The sequence below is a fragment of the Sus scrofa genome, chromosome 1 (assembly GCF_000003025.6).
Source record: "Sus scrofa isolate TJ Tabasco breed Duroc chromosome 1, Sscrofa11.1, whole genome shotgun sequence".
Lineage (NCBI taxonomy): Eukaryota > Metazoa > Chordata > Mammalia > Artiodactyla > Suidae > Sus > Sus scrofa.
The window spans coordinates 262,751,020-262,775,968 of record NC_010443.5 but is presented as its reverse complement, the minus strand read 5'-3'; the positions used below and the strand labels follow the sequence as shown (position 1 = coordinate 262,775,968).

Sequence of the window (24,949 nt, the reverse complement as noted above, 5' to 3'; positions counted from 1 at the left end):
AAACTAGATGTAGCTGCAAATGATGACTAAGAGGCTGACTCTCTCCTAGATGATTGAAAAATGTCACTGAGCCAGTTTCTCTGCTAAATCAAACTCTCTTATTTGATACTAAGTTCTCTCAGTTCACATGATGATTCCACCATTCTAAAGGATTTTTTCTAGGGTCAGGGATGCAGACAGCATTGGCATATACACTAGTAGAAAAGCCTAAATTTTATCTGGCTGCTGTAAATCATATTGTGATTGTTTTGCTTCTCTCACTGTCCATTCATCCCATCAGACAGAAGAGGAGCATGAGGATGGAGAACCAGAGCACCATCTCTGAGTTCCACCTCCTGGGGCTCCCCATTCAGACAGAGCAGCAGGGCATCTTCTTTGCCCTCTTCCTGGGCATGTACCTGACCACAGTGCTGGGAAACCTCCTTATCATCCTGCTCATCAGGCAGGACCCTCACCTCCACACCCCCATGTACTTCTTCCTCAGCCACCTGGCCTTCTCTGACATTTCCTTTTCATCTGTCACTGTCCCTAAGATGCTGATGAACATGCAGACTCAGGATCAATCCATCTCCTATGCAGGGTGCATAGCACAGATGTATTTTTTCATATTTTTTACTACTCTGGATGATTTCCTTCTGACCTCAATGGCCTATGACAGGTACGTGGCCATCTGTCACCCTCTCCATTATACCACCATCATGAGAGAGGGACTGTGTACCTTACTGGCAACTGTATCTTGGATTCTTTCCAGTGCCAATGCTCTATGTCACACCCTCCTCCTGACACAGCTGTCCTTTTGTGCTGACAACACTGTTCCCCATTTCTTCTGTGACCTTAGTGCCCTGCTCAAGCTCTCCTGCTCAGACACATATCTCAATGAGATGGTCATTTTCACATTAGGACTTGCAGTCATCACCCTCCCACTAACATGCATCTTGGTCTCTTATGGCCACATCGGGGCCACCATCCTCAAGGTTCCATCCACCAAGGGCATCTGCAAAGCCTTGTCCACATGTGGCTCCCACCTGTCTGTGGTTTCTCTGTATTATGGAACAATTATGGGGCTATATTTTGTCCCCTCATCCAGCACCTCCAGTGCCAAGGACATAATTTCCTCTATGATGTACACTGTGGTCACCCCATTGCTGAACCCCTTCATTTACAGCCTGAGGAACAGGTACATGAAGGCGGCCCTGGAGAAACTCTTCCACAAGGCAGCAGTCTTGTCTCAGTGATGTTTGCTCATCCTTATTACAGACACATGAAGTCACATAACCTCATATCCTGCAAGTCTAATCTTGAGTCCAGCCTGGGATGGATACTGAGTAAATATTTGGTAACTTGAATTGCAGTTTGTAACAGTTATTCTTTCTTTTCCTAGCAACTCATTAGTATAAATTGTGAATTCTCAGTCAATATTATGGATTATTGCTTATTTACAATATTAAGGAATTACATAGCTCTGAGATCTTATGTCTCTCCTTTTATTTACCAGGAATTTATTGTTCTCTTAATATCTTTATTGAGGTTAAATTGATGTATAAATTGTGTATATATTTAACATGTTCAGATTGATATTTTGATGTGTGTACATTGTGAAATCACCACCACAATCAAGTTATTTACTATACTCATCATCTCCACACACTTAACATTTTCATTTATTTTTGTGTGCAGTGAGAGGACTTATGATCCACTTCACTAGTAATTACTATGTATACAATACAGTCTGATTTGCTATAATAATCATGCTGTCCATTTGACCTCAGGAGAACCTATTGCTCTTGCATAAATGGAACTTTGTCCATTATGCTAGTGAAAGAAATCAAACTCTACACAAGACAAATACTGTATGATATAATTTTACTTCAAAACTAAAAAAGTCAAATTGATAGAGCAGAGGATAGGATGGTGGTAGCTAGGGCCTGTTGAGGAAGACATGAGTGTCCTTATGAATTGGTGGAAGCTCCAGGCTGAGCAGGTTCCTTTGGCATAGAAAGGTGACAGATGGGACTTGGTAAATATGGCCTTTCCTTTCCTTGCTTGCTATTCAGTGTTCTTTGAATGTTTTGTGTTTTTGGTGCTGATGATGGTGGTTCAGGTGAAGAGCAGCCTTCATTGCTCCAGGAAACAATCCACAGCTATGAGTTCAGTTCCTCCACTTAGGGACTCAAGTCTTCTTCTGGATTTTAGAAACAATGATCACTCTAAGACAGTGCTGTTCCCATCACTCAGCAGTTCACTCTCAGATTAGTTGTTTCTGGAGTGTCTGATGGCATGAGTGTGTTTGGAAAAAACTCCAGCTCATTCCAGACTGGGAATGAGAGGACAAAGAAAGCACGTGTGGTTTGGAGTCTTCCATTGCCCCCAGTGAATTTTGTGTCTGTCATTCAATGTCTTCATTATGAATCTCCATGAAAATCATTTCTACTCACCTTTTATACCAGTGTTATGTTATGAAACTAAGTTATAATCTCTTTTGTTCTACATCCATTGATGGGCGACATAGTTCTCCTTCAGACTGTACTTAGTTAAAGATAAATATGATCAAAACTGCTTCCGAGGCTCAGCACCAAATAGCTGTCAGAGAAGAATATTTGGGAAAACAGATCTCAATTGTAGGCTGTACCTGCCAGAGTGTGTGGCCTGGGGCAATTTCCTTCACCCCTCTGAATATCCATTTCAACTTCTGTGGAAATTGAAAACATTGCAAAACATCTAAAATATGTTTGATTTGAAACAAATGCAATAAGAAATTTGGCTTAACATGACCACGGGCCAAGAATAATGAACTTTAGCTTTCCCTCAACAAAGGTGATGTATCAGTTTCACCTTTGTCCCATGTATATGTTCATGTTTATATCTCTGCATCCAACCATTTATTGGAAGATGTTTTTGTTTTTCTTTTGCTTAATTACCTAGGAGTTGAATTGCTGGGTCAAGAGTACATTGAATTTTAGGAGAAACTGACCAACACATTCTCATCAAGGTTCAACATTATGCATTACAGCCAACCATATATGAGTGAGAGTTCCATTTTCTAATAACATCTTCACTGCCCCTGGTATTGCCAGTCATCTGATATCAGCCATTCTAGTGTGTTTGCTGTGGTATCTCACTGCTGTTTTCATTTCCATTTATCTAATGACTAATGATGTTGGATGTCTCTATACAGACTGATCTGCTATCTTCTTTAGAAAAATAAGTTTTCAAATCTTTTACCTCTAGTTTTAAAAAAGAATTGTCTTGCTTGTCTCGTATATGAGTTCTGGATTCACATCTTTATCAGAAATAGGTTGTATAAATATTTTCTCGCATCTGAAGCTAGTTCTTTTATTCTATTAAGAGTTTTTTTTTGAAGATTAGTTGCATCTTATTTTTATAATGTAAAAATTATTATTTTTTCTTTTCTAGGTCATGATTTTGTGTCCTATTCAGTAAATTTTGATAGCCCATATTTTCCAATTTTGTGTCCAATGTTCTCTTCAATATAGTTTTCTCATTATAGTTCTTATCCATTTGACACATTTCTAGTTATATCTTTTGTATGTGGTGCAACACAGGACTGTTCATTTAAGACATAATGTTATTGAATCATGCTGGCACCATTTATTGAAACAATATCCTTTCCACATTCAAATGCCTTGGTGCATTTGTAAAATATTATTTGACCTTATATATATTGTTCTAGTTCAAACTTATTCACTCTATTCAAATTATTAATCAATCTATATTCCTATCCTCATGCAATTATTGTTGTTTCCATTGCTGTGCATTAAGAAACAGTTTTGAAATTAGGTGAAGTAACTGGTGGTTTGTTTCTCATTTTTAAGTTATTTTGTCTATTTTGATTCCCTTTCACTTCAATATAAAATTAAGAATTAACTTCTAAATCAAGCTTGTTATTTTGATTTTGATTACCTTGAGTCTGTAGGCTAATTGCGGGGTGAACCCCCTCTATAATTTCATTGAGTAATACAATTTATGTGCAAAATATATCTCTTTTACTTATGTCCTCTTTAATTTCACCCATGAATGTTTTGTAGTTTTTAACAATGTATATTGCACACATTTTGATAAATTCATCCATGTGTATTTTTTGGTTTTTCTACTTCTATAATGTTATATATAAATTCTCCATTTGCAATGCTACTGCTGGGACACAGACATACCATGAATTTTTCAGTTTAATTCATTACCTTGTTAAACACATGCAGTTCAAATAGATCTAGAGGGAGATTTTTTGTTTGTTTCTTTCACTATTTTTCTAACTTTGCTTAGATTGATTTGGTTTGTATCAGTCATTTCTTTTTATTTTATTGGCCTCACCAATGTCATATGGAGGTTTCTTAGCTATGGGTCAAATCAGAGCCATAGGTTCATGTCTATACCACAGACACAACAGCAAAGGATCTGAGTTGCATATGTGACCTATATCACAGCTTAGGGCAATGTGGGATTCTTACCCATTGAGCAAGGCCAGGCATCAGTCCCAAATCCTCATGGGTACTAGGCTTGTTCTTTCCCAATAAGCCACAGTGGGAACTATCTGTATTATTCATTTTCTCTATTATTATCTCTATTATCTTCTTAGGTAAATATCTTTTTTTGAACCTCAGGTTTTTTCCTCAGTCTTCCCAAATTTTGATATTGTCTGAGTGAGTGCGTGTGTGTCCCCTATGCTAAACAGAATAAGTTTACAAATTTTATATGTAAATATAACACTCAACAGCATGAAACTAGCATTTGGACTGACATTTAAGGATGTGCTGATGTTCCACCTCTAGTCTGTTTGGAGTGTGAAGATGGGAATCAAATTTTTGTTGTTGTTGTTGTTGAAGTCTATTTATTTATTTGTTTGTTTTTAATTTGTATAATGATTTTTATTTTTTCCACTATAACTGGTTTACAGTGTTCTGTCAATTTTCTACTGTATAGCATGGCGACCTAGTTACACATACATGTATACATATCTTTTTCTCACACTATCATCCTCCATCACAAGTGACTAGACATGTTCATTGCAGCACTAGTCACAATAGCCAAGACATGAAAACAACCCAAATGTCCCTGGAGAGATGATTTGATTAGGAAAATAGTGCTATATATACACAATGGAATACTACTCAGCCATAAAAAGGACAAAATAATGCTTTTGTCATACTGAGTGAAGTCTGAAAGAGAAAGACAAATACCATATGATATCACTTATATCTGAAATCTAATATACAGTACAAATGAACCTTTCTGCAGAAACAAAAATCATGGACTTGGTGAATAGACTTGTGGTTGCCAAGGGGGAGAGGGAGGGATTGAAATGGATTGGGAGCCTGGGGTTAATGGATGAAAACTATTGCATTGGAGTGGATTAGCAATGAGATACTGCTGTGTAGCACTTGAAACTATGCTTGTTTTTTGTTTTGTTTTGTTTTACATTTCAGAGCATTGCAAAATTACATTTTCTCATTTTCTGACCTGCAAACAGATACCCTAAACGGAAATATTTTTTTAATTATCAAACTAGGTACATCCAAAAATGCAATAATTACACATATGAAAATGAATTCACAAAGTGTAATTTACCAGGATGTATCCTAAGAATTTAGAAACAGTCTTTCAGTCAGGAGAAATCTGTCCAAATTTAGCAATCAACTATTTACATGTTCAAAGACAAACCTATCTAAACTCCCAAGACAGAAGTTTGAAAGGTTTTAAGCCTCCATTAAACAAGAGAGTGACAATTCAAACCTAGCCAACCTTGACAGTCTTAATTCCCCTATACTGGGCTATTTCCCCAGTCTGGAACTCTACAGCAAGCATTTCAGTTTGTCAAACTACTAAGTATCAATCTCTTGTGCCATTATGCACATAGAAGGGCAAAGTGTGCATTAATTAAAAAACAAGTAGTCATTAAACATCCAAACTATTCCCCCAGGTCACCAGCCCTTAGTATGATCCCAAATATGCAACCTGTGTCACACAGTGTCAGGCTATATTTTGCATGTGTATGTATCTATGTATATATATATACACACACTTATATGTACACATGTGTACATATACACACACACAGTACTAGGTACAAATGGCAATTAACAGTCCCTGCAAAAATTCATTTTCAGTTGAGGCTATGGCTCCTGTGCCTTGGGATGATTTTAGACTTCAAAACTGAAAAACACTGCTAAAATCTCACTTCCTTAAGACCAAATTTGATTCCTTGGTCAGTTTAAGCTTCTTGGTATAAAAATGGCTCTAAGGTTAAATATAATAAAGCAACCAGAGCTCCTGTCATGGCTCAGTGGTTAAGGAATCCGACTAGGAACCATGAGGTTGCGGGTTTGACCCCTGGCCTTGCTCAGTGGGTTACGGATCCGGCATTGCCATGAGCTGTGGTGTAGGTCACAGACACGGCTCGGATCAAGCGTTGCTGTGGCTGTGGCTGTGGCGTAGGCCGGTGGCTATAGATCCAATTCAACCCATAGCCTGGGAATTTCCATATGCCACAGGAGTGGCCCAAGAAAATGACAAAAAGACAAAAAAAAAAAAAAAAAAAGCAACCAACTGAGTGCAATTTCTCTTTCCAGTTTGGTCAAGCTATTTTGTAGACTAGAAAACCTGTGGCATCTTCCAAAGGTTCTTGCCTACCTTACTGTCCTCTGTTCACATTTCAAACTGTGTCAACAGAGCCCACACTTCAGGGGTCAGCTGCTTGGCACCCTTAGCTGCCTCTGTGATAGCCTTGTGATACAGGCCTTTTCTCTTCTTATTAAATCGTGACTGGAAGATTTCTAAAAAGGGGGAGAGTAGTGAAAGATCCAGGAAAGATGTTATTGGAGACCCAAATCATGAAATACAGGCCTCCTGTCAGACTAAAAGGTCAAAATCTTTCCGGCTCACAGTTATAGTAAGAATACAGGCAGGCTGCCAGGGGAAGCCATATATCTTGGCCCAAACAATGTCCCCTACACATATGGTCCTGCCATCTGGTGTGATGCACTTAGAGTCATTTTTAGAAAAGACTTTCATTTTCAAGGAATTACTAAGATTTTTCTCTTCCTTTGAAGAGGAGGAAGTGGAGGAGGTAGAAGGTGCATGCATACACCCTGGAGGAAAATCAAAGCTTTCAGAAGAACTACACTCAGAGCTGGAGGATTTCAAATTATCTCTGCTATCAATGCACTGGAGGAGTCAGATTTCTTTTGATTTAAGGTCATGTAAACAGAGATAATGCTTTTGCTGCCCTTTTTTGCCCAGTGTCTGTGGTTCATCTGGCTCACCAGGCACAAGCACTTCAGTTGTGTCCTGAACCTCACTGTCGGCCTCTTCAGGGCCTTTGGAAGAACTCTGATTTTCTGAAGCGCCCTCACCTGCTGAGCAGGTAGAGGTGCAGTGGGACTGAGGCTAGGGTGCCATCTTGCCACTCCACATTTCCTCCAGTCATGTCTTCAGAGAAGAGCCATTTTCTTCATTCTTATACCTCAGTGATTTTAAATGAACGTGGGGTAGAAAGGAACCTGACCTAGGATTCTGATATGGATGTGTGAAATGGACTTTTGAATGCACACTTCTGGACATAGAGGTGTCACTTTGCTTCTTCTTGCCTTTTCTTTGGCAGTTTTCAAAACTTCCCGAGCTTTTGCATGATCCATGTTCTTACTCTGGAACACTTTTTTAGTACTTAACTGAGCTTTTGATGTATTTGCCTGAGCATAAACTTTGACTACTCTGCCTCTGCTGTGGGCAATATTTGAAATCTTAACAGCATTTCTTTTTTGGCTTTCATTTTGGTTTTTCCCATCCACTTTATGGTCAGTTTCAGTTTTTTTTTCACAGTAGTTACACTTTCATTTCTCTGCTTTTTATCTTCATATTTAGAAGAGTCACTTGCACTACTACCTTTTCTAATTCCTTTTTTTTTTCAGCAACAACACTGTTTTTACATTTGTCACACAAGACTTGCCTGGGTCATAGTTTAATAGCATTCATTATTGAAGTACTTTCTTCCCTGTACATTTTCTGTTTGGGTCACTTAATTTTCTGAGGAGGTGGCTGAGGTATTGATTGGTTATACGTGTCCCTGATAAACAAAGGGGAAGGATAAAGTGCTCCTTCATGGGAGAGAGGTGGTGGTTTGGAAGTCCACAGGCTTTCCGCCAAGTTCAGCTCAGGAGGTGGTGGGACAGGAGAAGGGACATCAGGAACAGCACCATTCACTTCATGCTTCACTTCTGTCCCTGCTTGGAATGTATTACTTTGGAGCTGCATGGTCTCAGGTTTATCCTTGTATTTCCTTTGGGATATACTGTCACAGGGATCCCGTGGGGCCAAACTGCTCCACCAGAATGGCTGTATGTTTTTCCTACCAAAAGTACAGCTATTGCACCATACAGTACATGGTCTCTTTTAGACAGATCCATGAGGACCCCAGAGAAGAGCTTCTCCCAGAGGTGGAATGATAGTAGGAGGGCATCCTCAATGACATCATCCAGCATGACCCGCACCTCGAGCTGGGGATCAGTTGCTACACCGTGGAGTCCCTGCCCACTGGCAGGAGAGCTGGGGCTGCTGGCTGGGGCAGTTGTGGTTCCTGGCACTCTTCCAGAGCCTGCGGGCTGCTCTGGCGGCGGTGCAGGGGAAGGTGGAAGGTCAGACCCTTCCTGGGGGAGGGGGGGAGTCTGCCACCACCTCCATCACTCTGGCAGGTATTTCCTCTACCTCCAGCCCCAGCCCAACCGCCTCCAGGCTGCAGGAGACCCTCCAATGGCAGCAGCGGCGGCAGTGGGAGCCGAGCCTTGTCAGCCTGAGGAGAGGGGTGCTACCCATCAGCCTCAGTGTCTGACACAGATGCTTCAGTGGCATTGATTGGGAGGGGGTCAGTGCTGGCCTCACTCCCAGGGATGGTCTCCATCCCCCACTCGGCCTGCCAGGCGCTCCCCTCCCTATGGGTCGCTGCAGTTGCTGCTGCCTCTGCAGCCATGGGCACCATTTTCTTCCTGGCTTCTCTCTCCTCCAACTCTGGCTGCTGCTCAGTCACTTCTTATTACTAGTTGCTAAAGATGGATTGAGGAGACGTTCTTGGCTTCTCTATTTGAACTTTCTTGATAATAGCTTTTTTTTCATTTCAGATTGTGCATGTTGATAAGCTCATGAGAGGCTTTTTTTTTTTTTTTTTTGTCTTTTTGCTATTTCTTGGGCTGCTCCCACGGCATATGGAGGCTCCCACGCTAGGGGTCGAATCGGAGCTGTAGCCACCGGCCGCCAGAGCCACAGCAACACGGGATCCGAGCCGCGTCTGCAACCTACACCACAGCTCAGGGCAACGCCAGATCGTTAACCCACTGAGCAAGGGCAGGGACCGAACCCGCAACCTCATGGTTCCTAGTCAGATTCGTTAACCACTGAGCCACTACGGGAACTCCGAGTTTTTTTTAATATATGTATATAAGTAAGTATATAATTTTATTTTTGTTAGAGTATCATTGATTTATATTGTTGTGTCAATTTTGCTGGATAGCAAAGTGACCCAGTTATAAATATATATACATTTTAAAGTATTTATATATTTTATATATTTTATAACTATGTATATATATACATACACACACACGCACACATTCTTTTTCTCATATTATCTTCCATCATGTTCTATTCTATGAGATTGGATAGAGAGGTTGTTGAATCAGGCAAGGTAGGAGAATGACAATCATGAGTACTAATAAAAACATATAACTGTCAGTAATATTTTCAGTTTTTCAAGATGTGATATTGCAAGACTTAGCTCTAGGACACTTTTACCCCAAGCAACAAGGATCCTCTTTTTTTTTTAACCTTTATACATAATGTACAATTTCACTATTTATTTTGGATCCACTTTGCCTTGACTATATGTCATTGACACTACATCCGAATACAACTTATTAATGTCTTTTACATTTCAAAACATTGGTATTTAACAACTTGAAGGTCAAGACTTAATTTGTTTTTTAATGTACAGAAACAAAATGTAAATTATTTAGATTTAATTTTATATCCCTCTCCTAGGTCATTTTTTTCTTTACCAATTATACGTAGCTGCAAATGATGACTGAGAGGCTGACACTCTCCTAGGTGATGGAAAAATGCCACTGATATATTTCTCTTCTGTATTCAAATCTCTTATCTGATAGTTTTCTCATTTCACATGATGATCCCATCCACTTTAAAGGATATTTGTAGGGTCATGGCAAAGCAGACAGACCTTGGCATATTCAGCAGTAGAAAAGCCTCCTTTGTATCCGGCTGCTGTAAACCATAATATGATGGTTTCTGCTTCTCTCAACCTCCGTTCATTCCCAGAAGACAGGAGAGGAGCATGAAAAGGGAGAACTAGAGCCTCATGTCCAAGTTCCTACACATGGGGCTCCCCATCCAACCAGAGCAGCAGGGCATCTTCTTTGCCGTGTTCCTGGGCATGTACCTGACCATGGTGCTGGGGAACATGCTCATCATCCTACTCATCAGAGTGGACCCTCACCTCCACACCCCCATGTACTTCCTTCTCAGCCACTTCACCCTCACAGATGTCTCCTTTTCATCTGTCACTGTCCCTAAGATGCTGATGAACATGCTGACTCAGGCTCAATCCATTCCCTATGCAGGGTGTGTAACACGGACCTATTTTTTCTTATTATTTGGTTGCATTGTTAATCTTCTTCTTGCAGGATGGCCTATGACAGGTATGTGGCCATTTATAACCCTCTACATAATGCCATCAGCATGAGGGAGGAGCTGTGTCTGTGTCTGTTGGCTGGATCCTGGCTCCTTTCCTGTGCCATTGTCCTGACCCACACCCTTCTGGCTCAAATGTCCTCATGTGCTGACAGCATCATCCCACACTTCTTCTGTGACCTTGCTGCCCTGCTTAAGCTGTCCTGCTCAAAAATCTCTCTCAATGAGCTGGTCATATTCACTCTAGGGTCTGCAGGTCTCATTTTTCCACTGAGTGGCCTCCTGGTCTCTTATGCCATATTGGGCTCTCCATCCTCAGTGTACCCTCTACTAAAGGGATCTGCAAAGCTTTGCACACCTGTGGCTCCCACCTCTCTGTAATGTCTCTATTCTATGGAATGAGATAGCAGGGTACCTTTTCCTCCTCATCAGGCCCATTCCATGACAAAGACATCCTTGCTTCTGTGATGTACACAGTGGTTACCCCCATGCTGAACCCTTTTGTCTACAGCCTGAGGAAACGAGACATGACATTGGCTCTGGGGATTCTTTTCAGAAAAAAAACTTTTCCAAGTGAGAATCACCTAACCAAAGTTCTTATTTCACTCCCTGAGCTTTTTAGAAAAGCCTTGAAAACATTTTGTGTTGCTTACTCATGTCTCTAGCACTTTTCCTCACTGTCCTGTAAATGATCGTTGTTATTGGAAAAATCTCTTTCCCTTCAGTCATATCTCTTGTCCATTTATTATTCCATAACCATAAATGTGACTTTACCCAAATCATACATTCAACTTTTGGTCTTCAGTACACCTAACTCCTTTGTGTGTGTTTGTAAGTGTGATTAAATTTTGTTTCTTTCAATGAATTATATTATTATTAAATTTGGCTTTTTTACATCTCTTTAAAGTGTGTATATATATTTTAATTCTTATTATGGTCATCTTGGGCATTGGTTTTAAAATTTTTTAATTGATTGATTTATTAATTAGTTAATTTGAGGTATAGTTGACTTATAATGTATTAATTTCAGGTGTAGATCATGATGATTCAGTTTTAAATATATTATATATTTCATATATTTTTCAGATTGTTTTCCATTATATTACAAAATATTGAGTATAGCTCCAAGTTCTGTATAATTGATACTTGTTAGTTTTCTGTTTTATATATAGCAGTGTGCCAGAGGCCAGCTCCGGTGGCCAGGGAGTGTACAGTTTTTCCTGAAGGAGAGGGATGTGTGTTGGAGAAATGCAAGGGAGACAGCCTCTTTGTCCCTTCTTTCAGGGTGCTGGACTGCTCAAATTTTATTGGCATAAGTGGTTGATTATATAGACAGCTTTTCACTACAGATTACATCACAGTGTTAAAAGTTCATTGGTTAACTATTACATGATATAGAAGCTACAAATTATGTTTTAAGATATTTATCTTAACTAAATTTAGTGAGTACAATTTAAGGGCAATTAGGTACAATATATCATGTGGAAAGGAGGAGACTCAGTACAAATCATCCCATAGCCAGACAGTCTCTACAAGTTGAAGAGGTCACAGACACAAGAATTGGGCATTCACAAATCTTGTTTTTATACTGGTGCTTATCTTTAAATCATTATGGCAGGGAAACAGTGTAAGAAAATATAAACCAACCTAACTAGCTATCACTTAAAAGCTTTTAAAATCAAGGACAAAACTCACAGCTAGATTTCATGGATAATATATGTGTAACTTCTATAAACCTCATTAAAATCCTAACTCTAAAGTTTACTATAGAACTAGTCAGTAGATAAACACTGTGTTTTAACTAAGTTGGATTTAAATAGGGGAAAGGCCTTCAGGATGAAACTCATTATATTATTGTTGTAATTTTGTTAAATCTCAAATCACCACAGGAAAATAAGAATGGAAAATAAGAATAATAAGCAAATTACAAGGGAAGACTGAGGAAAACTGAATAACAAATAAAACAACAGGAAAGTCTAGGTCACCTTAGAAACAATCTATGTTCTCCAGTGCAAACATGGAAACTGTTTTCCCAGGAAAGCCCCAATTCTTCCCCATCAACATCAAAATGAGATCTGTGTAACCTGAGGCCTACCCTCGGTTTGTACCATACAGGCAGACTTTTCATCCTAACCAGAAGCCCACCTTCAGCATGTACCATTCAGGCATGCTTTTATCCTTCAGCCTGTACCATTGAGGGGAGCTCCCATCCTTGTTTAGGAACCTGCCTCCAGGTTTTTCTGCCATCAGGCAAGGTACTTTTTTTGAGTCCCTCCATCTCCTTGGCTCCACACAGTAGTGTTTATATGTTAACCCCAAACTCCAAATTTGTATTTCCCTTTTCTTTTTTTTTGTAAACATAATTTGTTTCTATGTCTGTGGGTCTCTTTCTTTTTTGTGTATAAGTTCATTTGTGTCAATTCTTATTAGATACCCTATGTAAGCAATATCATATGATATATGTTTTTCTATATGTGGTTTACTTCATTTAGTATGATAATCTCCAACTCCATCCTTGTTGCCACAAATGTCATTAATTCATCCTTTATATAGCTGAATAATATTCTATTAAATATAGGTACCACTTCATCTTTATCATTCATCTGTTGATGGATGTTTTCATTGTTTCCAGTTCTTGGCTTCTTTCCTTACAAAGTTACAAACATTCAGTTGAGATTCCAATGTTTACTTATAGTAGAGTCAAAAATGCTTATCTTTGCAACACAGTGTCAGGTTAATAAGGTACTTTGATGGTTTGCTATGTTGTGATTCCATCTCTTGCACCTAATTATGTGTATCTTTGCACATTTAACTAATGTATACTTTTGTTTTCTTATGGTCAAAATGTGTATAATAATATTCATTTGGGCTACTGGGAAGATTTATTTTGAATGTGCTTGTAAAATACTTGGAACAGTGCCTGGAACTATTGACATTGGCTTGAAAGCCTGGATTGGACATTTTTTGATAACAGGGGATTTTAAGGGTCTCAAAACAAGTACGATGCAGCAAACTATACCAAAAGCCCATGACATAGCTTCCATAATTCTCTTCAAATGATTTTCATATCTTTTTAAAGAGGAAATGCATGATGGATACCTCTTACCTTGCGCCCTGTTCACATTTTCATCTTAGAAAATTATAGAGATTTGACCTGGCTTGATGTAAAGATATAAACTTGAGCATAAAGAGTTCTCAGGTCTTGTGCTCAATACGGCACAAAACAGTTGTTCAATAACTATTTATTGAATGAAGAATAAATATCTGTTCATTTCTTTTGGAAAAGACTTGGTTAATGTGACTGTTTGATATATTATTGGAGCCAGAATTGGAAAGACTGATTCATTCAGCAACAATTAAGATAAATAAAGTGAGAGTAGCAAAAATTAAGACTTTTCATAGGACAGAGGACATGAGTATAATATTAGGGCATGTTCATTGACTTTTCTGCCTTTTGCTAATTCCCAGCTGTGGCAAGAAGAGCATGAGGAGGGAGAACCAGAGTAGTGTGTCCGAGTTCCTCCTCCTGGGGCTCCCATCTGGCCAGACCAGCAGGGCTTGTTCTTTGCCCTGTTCCTGGGCAGGTACCTGACCACAGTGCTGGGGAACCTGCTCATCATGTTGCTCATCAGGGTGGACCCTCACCTCCATACCTCCATGTACTTCTTCCTCAGACACTTGGCCCTCACAGCTGTCTCCCTTTCATTTATCACAGTTTCTAAGACGCTGATGAACATACAGACTCAGAAACAATCCATCCCCTATGCAGGGTGCATTTCCCATATGTATTTTTTCATACCTTTTGGTTGTCTTGATGGTTTCCTTCTCACAGTGATGGCTTATGACAAGTATGTGGCCATTTGTCAATTTTTCCACTACAGCACCATCATTAAGCAGGAATTGTGTGTCTCCTTAGTATCTGTGTCCTTGTTTCTCTGTTGAATCCACACCCTGTTGAACACCCTCGCCTTTGTCCAACTGTCTTTCTTTGTGGAAAATACCATCCCCCACTTATGTGACCATAGAATTTGAGCTGTTCAGACACCTCCCTCAATTTGCTGGTCATCTTTGCTGTGGGAGGAACACTTTTCTTCCTGCCTTTGAGTAGTATCCTGGGCTCATATATTCATATAGGGACTGCAGTTCTGAGTGTCTCTTCCACCAAAAGACTCTTTAGAGTTTGTTCCACCTGTGGCTCCCATCTCTTTGTGGTGTCTTCATACTATGGGACACTTGTTAGTATTTACTTTTTTTCTCCTCATCATGGGACTCCAATGACAAAGGCATAATTTCATCCATCATATATGTAGTAGTTACTCTCATACTGAACCCCATCATCTATGGCCTCAGGAACAGAGACATAAAGCAGGTGCTAGAGATATTTGTAAATAGGGCTAATTTCTTTAAGTGACAATCCCTAAACCCTCTTTTTGCAATCTTGAGAACAGTGAGATATATCTCCTAAAATCATCATATGTTTGGCAACTCTGTAACTTCAAATGAATATGCGTTCAGAGGTCATATGTCATATTAATAAGTCAATATAGTCTAGTTTGTGATTTGCATTTTTAAACATTCTTGATCTTGAATTTTTCTGCTTCTTTATCATCTCTTACAAAATATGTGAAAAATCCTATACAAAATATGTCATCTAATTATGATTGTTTTTTTTTTTTTTCTTTTTCTCCCTTCGGGTATATCTATTTTTGCTTATATATTTTTTATACTATGTTATTGAGAAGACCCTGATTTAGCATTATGTTCTGCTCCTTGTGGACTTATTTTTCTATGTAGGATGTGCTGAAATTGGCTCATAGTGGCTTCATGCTGGTTGTGAACATCTCTTTTCAATGCCATGATATACGACAACATTCTGGTGTATTGAAAGCAGCCACAAGAGACATAATTACATTATGGAAATTGGCTAATGCTGCAAAGTAATGCTCTCCTATGATAGGGACCCTTTTCTCATTCAATGAACATCACACTATTGAAGTTAGAGTGAGGGGAGCTTTCTCTTTAGTCATGGCTCCTACCTTCACAACTCATTTACTTCCTCTGATATGAGTATAGATATACAGGGATCTTTTATTTGATGTTTACATGGCATATCTTTTCCATTATTTAAACTTTTTGTGTCCTTATAGCTCTAAAGTGTCAGTTGTCAACAGTGTAAGTTGGGTTTTGTTATTTTATGTAGGTTGATGATCATTGTATTTCTGCACAATTTGATTTATTAACATCTAATATAGTCATATTGTATCTGAATTTATGTTTTCTGTGTTTTTGTATGTTTTCTAATTGAGACATCTGATTTCATATTTATTTTCACTTCTCTTTATATCTTTTGATTAAATACATATTTTGCTATTTGATAACCCCAATTAACTTATTAATCATACTTTTTCATTATTTTATAGATCTTTTCTGTGCTTTATGTAGAGATTCTTTTTTATCATTTAAATATAAATATATATTTCTATTCTACAGCATGGTGACCCAGTTACACTCACATGTATACACTCTTTTTTCTCACATTACATGTTCCATCATAAGTGACTAGACAGAGCTCCCAGTGCTACACAGCAGGATCCCATTGTTAATCCATCCCAAAGGCAATATTATGCCTCTATTTATCCCAAGCTCCCAGTCCCTCCCATTCCCTCCCCTTCCCCCTTGGCAACCACCTTTCCTTAAAAAAATTTTTATTGTGGTATAATATCCTACACAACATGAAACATTATTTTAATCATTTGGGGTACAAAATTAGGTAGCATTTAGTACATTCATCACTGCTGTTTTATTCTAGGGCCTCAAAAGGAAACTGTGGAGCATCATTGCAGTTGTGTACTTGGCAGCTATGAAAAGTAATGGCAAAGATACCTATGAATCAATATGGAGGGATTTCCAAGTTATATTATCAAACAGAAAAAAGTAATGTGTAAAAGACATCTATAGCTTACTACTTCCTATGTGAAAAAGAAGAGAGAATAATATATACATGTATATTCCCATTTAGCAAGAAGAAATACATGAGAAATATTTGAAACTAATGAGATGGCTTAACTATAAGGGATAAGGTGGGAATAGGAAAAAAGATGGAGAGATGGGTATATTTATAAAGTTAACATAAACTTTTACCTACTAAGAAATAAAAAGAAGGAAATGTAAAATAAAGCAAAATAGTATAAAGGAAAAAATGAGCCTAACTATGTTTTGAGTTAATACCATAATCAGACTAAGGGGAAAATAAAGAAATTATTATTGAATATAAATTTTTTATAATCTACTCTCAAAATAGCTATAAAAAACATAAGCATATTTTTTGGAAGCAAATTTTGGTGGCTGAAGTTAACTTGCCATTAACAGTGGTTTGGTCTCAAGATTCTGAAATTACATGTATTCAAAGATTTGGTAAAGAAATAAACTTGTCCTGGAAAAGGGACTGACTTCTCAATGGGGAAAAGTGCTATGTACATAGAAAAAGAGAGGCTAGAAAACTTTATGGTGTCAAACTAGAATTGAAGATATAAGTTTGAAATCATGGGTGGTAATGTGTATAAACAGATTGAAATTATATATCAACATTTGTCTGGTCCCCTCTCCCATTTTTCTATCTCACTCCTGACTCTTCTCTGAGGAGTAACCATTCTTTTAGTTTCCTGGTTTCTAGTTTCTACATCCTGTGTTTTTTTTTATATATATATGTTTCCTGACTGTACTCTCTGAGATCACTTAGAAGCCTTGTAAGCAACAAACACACATAATGCCAAATTTGAATTTTGAATATCAGTGTCTTCTAACAGGAACTAAAGTGACTTAGAAAAATCCTGACTCTAGGGCTGGGGCCAGGACGCGACAAGACCAGGGAAATTTTGCTGAGCTTGAAAATTATAAGTGCTCAATGAATCATGGGGACACAGGAGCCAGCTGGAAGGGGCTCCCATTTGTCAAATCTGGAATAATTAGAGATTCAAAATGAATAACATCAGTAATTGCTTACAACTCAGGGAATAAATAAGAATTCATGAGTCCATGATGATATAAATAAATCAATGAAAGAAAGAAATAAGGGGAAGTTCCTTCATATATGAAAATACAGCTAATCAACATAGAGGAAATAATCAAATTAGAAAATCACCATTTGGCCACCACATTTGCAATATTTTTTTCAAAATAAGAATCATCAATGGACATTAGATATTAATGGGTAAAATTGTACTAAGAGAAGTGTTGTGGTTATATAGTCTCAAAATATCTACCAAAAGATACTTAGGTAATTAAAAATGTTAAAATAATGTTATTATTGAGAAGCTGGCAAACACCACCTTAAGAAATTGATCAATGATAAAATCACTAATAATTGGGAAAAAAAAATTTTTAGGGCTGCACCTGTGGCCTACAGAAGTCCCCAGGCTAGAGGCCAAATCACAGCTACAGCTGCTGGCTGGACCACAGCTATAGGATCATGGGATCCAAGCCACATCTGCTGCCTATAATGCAGCCTGTGTAAACATAGGATCCTTAAACCAATGAGCAAGTCCAGTGTTCAAACCTGCATCTTCATGGATCCTAGTCAGGCGTGTAACCTGCTGAGCCACAAAGTGAACTCCAAGGAACAAAAAGTCTTAATGAAGCTATCATTTTTTTAAAAAAAATCTGGGCATATAAGGATTATGTTTGGTATTAATTAAGAAACACATGTAAAGCCCTTAGCCTAGGATGCAAATGTTCAAAAATTTTTCAGCATTATAAATGATATTTTGTGGAATTTCTAACACCAATCCTTTTTACTACCTTCTTTATTGAAATATAATTTGCAGGACCTGTGTAGCTCAGTCAGGAGAGCATAAGACTTTGAATCTGAGGGTCCAGGGTTCAAGTCCCTGTCGAGATGCAGTGTGGAAATCCATTTTGCTAACAGTATTATGTTAGTTTTATATGTATTACAAGGTGATTTGATTTTTTCATACACTATGAAATGATTACCACAATTATTAATCTAACAACCATCTGTCCAAAAGCTTTTACAGGATTATTGATCTTATTCCTTATGCTGAATATTACATCCCATGGTTTCTTTATTTTATAACTAGAGGTTTGTGCCTCTTCATCCACATCACCTATTTCATTCCCCCTGCCATCCAGACACTGTCTCCTGTGGCAACCACTGGTTTCTTTTCTGTATTTATGAGTAAGTTTTCATTTTGTTTTTTTGATTTGTTGCTTTAAATTTTAGACTCCCGATATAAGTAAGATACCATGATATTTATCATTGTCTATCTGTCTTATTTCACAGAGCATAATACCTTTTAATCTATCCATGTTGTTTGAACATGACTGTGAATGTTGTGGCCGAAGAAGGTGGCAAACATTTTTAGTCCCCAGGATGGGATGGCGCAGACAATTGTTTTCACTGTTGGGGATTCACTTTCATGCTTTTGTGTGTGGATATCAAGTTTCCCAGCACCATTTATTGAAGAGAGTAACCTTTCCCCATTGTGTGTCTTTGGCTCCCTTGTCAAAGGTCAGTTGATCATATATGTGTGGGATAATTTCTGGGCTCCATGTCCTATTCCATTTTTTCATATGTGTCTATTTTAATGTTGGTAACATACTGTGTGGATTTCTAAAGGTTTGAAGTTCAGTTTGCAATCAAGATGTGTGATGCCTAAAGTTTTGTGCATTTTCCCCAGATGGCTTTGGCTTTTGTGGGTCTTTTGTGGTTTCACATGGATGGAATAAATGATGTGATGGGATGTGAGCTCCAACACACTTCAGGGTCCGTGGTGTGGGAAACTCAAGATCTGGTCCTACTCTATTTGGTCCTTTCTGCAGTGGGTGGAGTGGCAGATTCCATTGTAGGTTTTTCAAAGTTCAAGGGTGTTCATGGCTTCTATTTCTTATCCTGAACAGTCAGAGGGAATACCAATGTGTTACTGACATTAGAGACATCTTCTGGGACACCTGTAGTTCAGTCCCTTTGGTCCCTGCACTGGATCCATCTCAAGAGGAAGGCAAGAAATTGGGCAATTAACTCAGTTGTCTTCTCTAATCAGAAGCTTTGGGGGGCGGGTGTTCCCTTTGGTCACAGTACTGTTGGTAAATGCGGATCTTCCCTGCTTATTGTTCTCATTCTTGTAAACAGGTTTGGAGGTGCTAAATATCCTCAGGCCATGGAGGCATAAGAGATTCGTCCTCAGGTATTAGCCTGGACTAGCATAAATTGGAGCAAGGTGGGGAACCATCCCTTGGGCTAGGTGAGTGTTTTGATGTGAGGACTAGGAGGGAGAGGTCAAGAAAATATGTGTTTACATTGACCATACAACCGTGTGCTTTTAGTGACTGATTCACACCCTGACCTACATGGTGACACCAGCCTCACATGGCCATAACATTAAAATTAAAATGACTTGAAATTAAAATTTGTATTCCTCAGCTGCACTAGCTATATTTGAAGTTTTCAGTAGTCACAGAAGACGTGCTGCTGTACTGGACAACACAACTATAAATTATTTCCTTCCTTGTGGAAAGTCCTATTGTACCGTGCTAATAACAGACCATGGGGGCTGGAAATCTGCAATACATGTGTGTGTGCTTGGGTTGCTATGTGCATGTTGCTTCTTTTTATGTTACGTGTGTTTTGGGTTTGATCATACATGATTCTTAGTGTTTGTAGTGGATATTCTGTGTGTGTGTGTGTTTATGGTTTGTGAGTCCTGTGGTTGACTGGATGTGGAATTCTTGTGTTTCTTTAAACAGCTTGTGAGGTGTAATTGATATACAAAAACCTGTACATTTTCCTGTACAAAATTTTGAGGAGTTTGGACACGTGCACACACTTGTGAAGCTACCACCACAATCAATATCATCAACATATCTGTCTCCTCTCAAAATGTCCTTGTGTCCTTATATGTGGTAAGAAATTTAACATGAGATCTACTCTTTTAAGGAACATTTAGGTGTACAGTATGCTATTTTTGGCTCTAGGCATTATGCTGTACAGCAGGTCTTGAGAACATCTTGCATAAGTGACACTTTATTTCAATTAAATAACAACACTACTTTTGCCCTCCCCCCAGTTCTTGGTGACTGCCATTTAATTTCAGCTTCTATAAGTTTCTCAAAGTGAAATTATGCAATATTTGTTCTTGTAGGACTGGCTTATTGAACTCAGAATAATGTCCTTCTGATTCATACATCTCATCACAAATGGCAGGATTTAATTTTTTAAGGCAAAATGATATTCCATTGTGTGTATATGCCTCATTTATACATTCACCTGTCATTGGACATTCAGCTTGTTTCCATAGCTGATATATTGTTCATGGAACTGCAGTGCCTGTGGGGGAATTGATACATCTCTGAGATCCTAAATCCAGTCCTTTCTGGTATACACCCAGAAGTGGGATTTCTGGATCATGTGGTAATTCTATTTTGAATGTCTTGGGGAATCTCCATACTGTTTCCATATTGGAGGCATCATTTTATATCCCAAACTTCAGCGTGGAAGTGATCTTGTTTGTGTGTTTTTAAAGTTGTGAGTGATAAAAGGTTTCATTATAAAGTTGTAATTAAGTTGGTATGAATCCATACAAACCTCACTTCTGACTAGGATGAGTATGGGTTGGAGAGGGCCAAAAAGCAGCACCTGGGGTTTTGTTTTTGTGTCATTATGTGTCCTGCTGAGTGTCTCTTTGTGCACATAACACACTCAGAATATCCTACTCCTCTCCTTGGATGGCTATAGAAGAGAGGGCCATGTAATGACACTGAAAATATATGTATGCATTTAACCTGGCCAGACAGCCTCACAGCCTGAGTCTTCTTTTTCTCAACTCTAGACATAAACAGTCAGCAAACAAATTCCTCTTTATGCTAGTTGGTGGGACTTTGTCCAGATGGCTAGAAGCCTACTGAACCTCTCACAATGTTCCTCAATAATGTTTGAAGATTTCAGCATTTCCAGTCTAGGGAACAAGGTGGGCTAAATTTTGGAACCTTGTCTAACTAACCAGATGGCTGTGAATTCTTATATGGGTCCATGGTCCTACAGCATCTCTAATATCTTGGTTCTCTGGTCACCTCACTGGGAAAATTCACATGCCTCTCACTTTCACGAATGCTCAGAACTGAGATATTTTAAAGTTCTGGTGATGCAAGGAGTGAGAGAGATGGCAGATATGAAGGAAACTATTTATTGTTTTTTTTTTTTAAAGACAATGAATCAAGTTCTGTGAACCTACTAATATTCAAGGGCCAACAATGATCTGGGCCTGTACTGTTTCCTGAAAGAGAAGCAAGACCTCAGAAGTAAACACACATTTTCAGGAAGCTACTTGATCTTTCTTGATGGACTCCTATATCTTTGTCATCTTTTATTTACTGATGTCTGCTTACACATCTGGCCTAAAAATGAAGCTAATTTATTTACTTTTTTGTGCCACTCTCCTTTTGATTGCTATTTTTGTCAATATTTATTGATTTGTGATATATTTCCAAAACTAAAATTTTTTATTGTGATAAAATATATGTAGGAAAATTCACTATTTCAATAATTTTTGTATACATTTCTGTGGTACTAAGTAATTCACATTGTTATACAACCATCACCACAACCCATTTCCAAAATTTTTTATCTTCCCAAATGGAAACTCTGTACCAACTGAACAATAATTCCTCCTTTTCCTCCCCAAACCAGCCCCTGGCAGTCACCATTCCATTTTTTGTCTCTATTTATTTGACTCTTCTAGGAATCTCATATGAATGGAATTTTACAGTATTTATACTTTTGTGACTGCAAGATTTTACTTAGCATAATGTCATGTTGCAGCTATATCAGGATTTCTTTCCTTTTTATAGCTGAGGTGTTTTCCACTACATGTATAGATAACATTTTATTTATTCAATCATTTGTTAAAGGACATGGTTTGTTTCCAAATTTTGGCTACTGTAAATAATGTTACTTTACATATGGCTGTATAAATACCTCTTTGTTCCCTGCTTTCAGTTATTCTAGGTATATACCGGAAGTAAAATTCCTTAATCATATGGACATTTTATTGAAGTTTTTGAGCAACTTTCATAATTGTCTTTTCCTTCCTTCCACCCTCCGTCCCTCCCTTCCTTTCTTCCTACATTATTTCCTAACTTCCTTCCTTCATTTCTTTCTCTTTCTTCACTTTCTTTGTTTCTTTCATTCTTTCTTTTGTATTTCTTATAGTCATTCTAATGATAAAAAGTATTTTTTTGTGTGTTGAGCACTTCATTTTGTGCATGGTACATTAATCTTCCAAATAATTCTTTAAATGGTGAGTGTGTGTGTGTGTGTGTGTGTGTGTGTGTGTGTAAGAGAGACACAAGCACATAAGCTGTCTGACAGTAGAGCCGTGGGTGGGACTGTCACTAATTTCTGAATCCCTGCTATCATGATGTATCCACTTAAAAAAAGAATGAGCTGTTCCCTATTTGAACTGAAGGGTTTGACTGAGGTCATATACTTTCTCCATGTGACTGTGTCAGTGTTCAGACAAGTCATGTTTTGTTGTTCTCACCGTACTTGATGAAGCATCAATGTGTGAGTGCTGTGCAGGGAGATCTGTCTGAACACTGACACAGTCACTCTGAGAAGCCATGTGACCAGATGGTAACTCCTATGATCAGTACTTCTAAATTCCAGGAATTTCCAAATGTCTTCATTCCCAGAAGAGAGAAAAGCATCATGAGGAGGGAGAACCAGAGCTGTGTGTCCAAGTTCCTCCTCCTGGGGCTCCCCATACATCCAGAGCAACAGGGTGTGTTCTTTGCCCTGTTCCTGGGCATGTACCTGACCACAGTGCTGGGGAACCTGCACATCATCCTGATCATCAGACTGGACCCTCACCTCCACACCCCCATGTACTTCTTCCTCAGCCACTTGGCCCTCACGGATGTCTCCTTTTCATCTGTCACTGTTCCTAAGATGCTGATGGACATGCAGACCCAGGATCAATCCATTTCCTATGCAGGGTGTATAACACAAGTGTATTTTTTCATGTTTTTTGCTTGCATTGATAAGCTCCTTCTTGCAGTGATGGCCTATGACAGGTATGTGGCTATTTGCCACCCTCTTCACTATGCCATCATCATGAGGGAAGAGCTGTGTCTTTGTCTATTGTCTGGATCCTGGCTCCTCTCCTTTGTCAGTGCCGTGACCCACACCCTCCTCCTGGATCAACTGTCCTTCTGTGCTGACATCATCCCCCACTTCTTCTGTGACCTTGCTGCCCTTCTTAAGCTCTCCTGCTCAAACACCTCTCTCAATGAGCTGGTCATATTCACTCTAGGGTCTGCAGTTTTCATTTTTCCACTGAGTGGAATCCTGGTCTCTTATGGCTGCATTGGGTTCTCCATCCTGAGGGTCCCCTCTACTAAAGGGATCTGCAAAGCCTTGTCCACCTGTGGCTCCCACCTCTCTGTGGTTTCTCTGTTCTATGGGACAATGATGGCAGTGTACTTTTCCTCCTCATCAGGCCAGTCCCATAACAAAGACATCATTGCTTCTGTGATGTACACAGTGGTCACCCCCATGCTGAACCCTTTCATCTACAGCCTGAGAAACAGAGACATGAAATTGGCTCTGGGGATACTTTTCAGAAACAATAACCTTTTTGCCAAGTGAGAATCACCTAACTAAAGTTCTTATTTCACTCAGTGACCTTGTCATAAATGCCTTAAAATTTGTGTGTTGATCACCCATATTTCTAGCAGTTTAATTTTCATTGTTATTCAATCTCTTTCCCTTTAGTCATTTCTCTTATCAATATATTTTTCCATAACTATAAATATGATATTACACACAACACATATTCAACCTTTGTCTCAATGCACCAAAATCCTTTATGTATATGTGTAACTGTTTACATTTCATTTTTTCCTTATGTTGTATTATTATCAAATTTGCCTTTTTTAAACCTTTTTGAAATATATATATATATATATATATGTAAGTTTTATTATGGTTATCTATTCTTGGGCATTAGTTTTTAAGTTATTTAATTTACTAATCAACTAATTAATTTGAAGTATACTTGACTTACAATTTGTGATAGTTTCAAGTGTAGTGCAAAGTAATTTGATCTTTAACATATTTTGTATTGTATATATGTTTTCTGAGTGTTTTCCCTTCTATGTTATCACAAAATATTGAGTACAGTTATATGTGCTATACAATTGGTCCTTGTTAGTTATCTATTTTATGTAC

The 24,949-nt window shown here is 38.4% G+C and overlaps 2 protein-coding genes and 1 pseudogene across 2 annotated transcripts; 2 read left to right on the top strand and 1 right to left on the bottom strand.

Moving 5' to 3' along the window:
- LOC110257099 (olfactory receptor 1J4-like) lies at window positions 294-1,235 on the top strand. The gene has a single exon (XM_021075808.1). It carries the CDS (start codon window positions 294-296, stop codon window positions 1,233-1,235), a length of 942 nt encoding a protein of 313 aa, XP_020931467.1.
- On the bottom strand, window positions 6,661-8,986 carry LOC110259677 (annotated as a pseudogene).
- On the top strand, window positions 23,429-24,367 carry LOC110259676 (olfactory receptor 1J4-like). Its single transcript, XM_021085226.1, has one exon. It carries the CDS (start codon window positions 23,429-23,431, stop codon window positions 24,365-24,367), a length of 939 nt encoding a protein of 312 aa, XP_020940885.1.

Coding starts and splice junctions, on each gene's coding strand:
- LOC110257099 (XM_021075808.1), top strand. CDS start 294: ATGAGGATGGAGAACCAGAGCACCATCTCTGAGTTCCACCTCCTGGGG.
- LOC110259676 (XM_021085226.1), top strand. CDS start 23,429: ATGAGGAGGGAGAACCAGAGCTGTGTGTCCAAGTTCCTCCTCCTGGGG.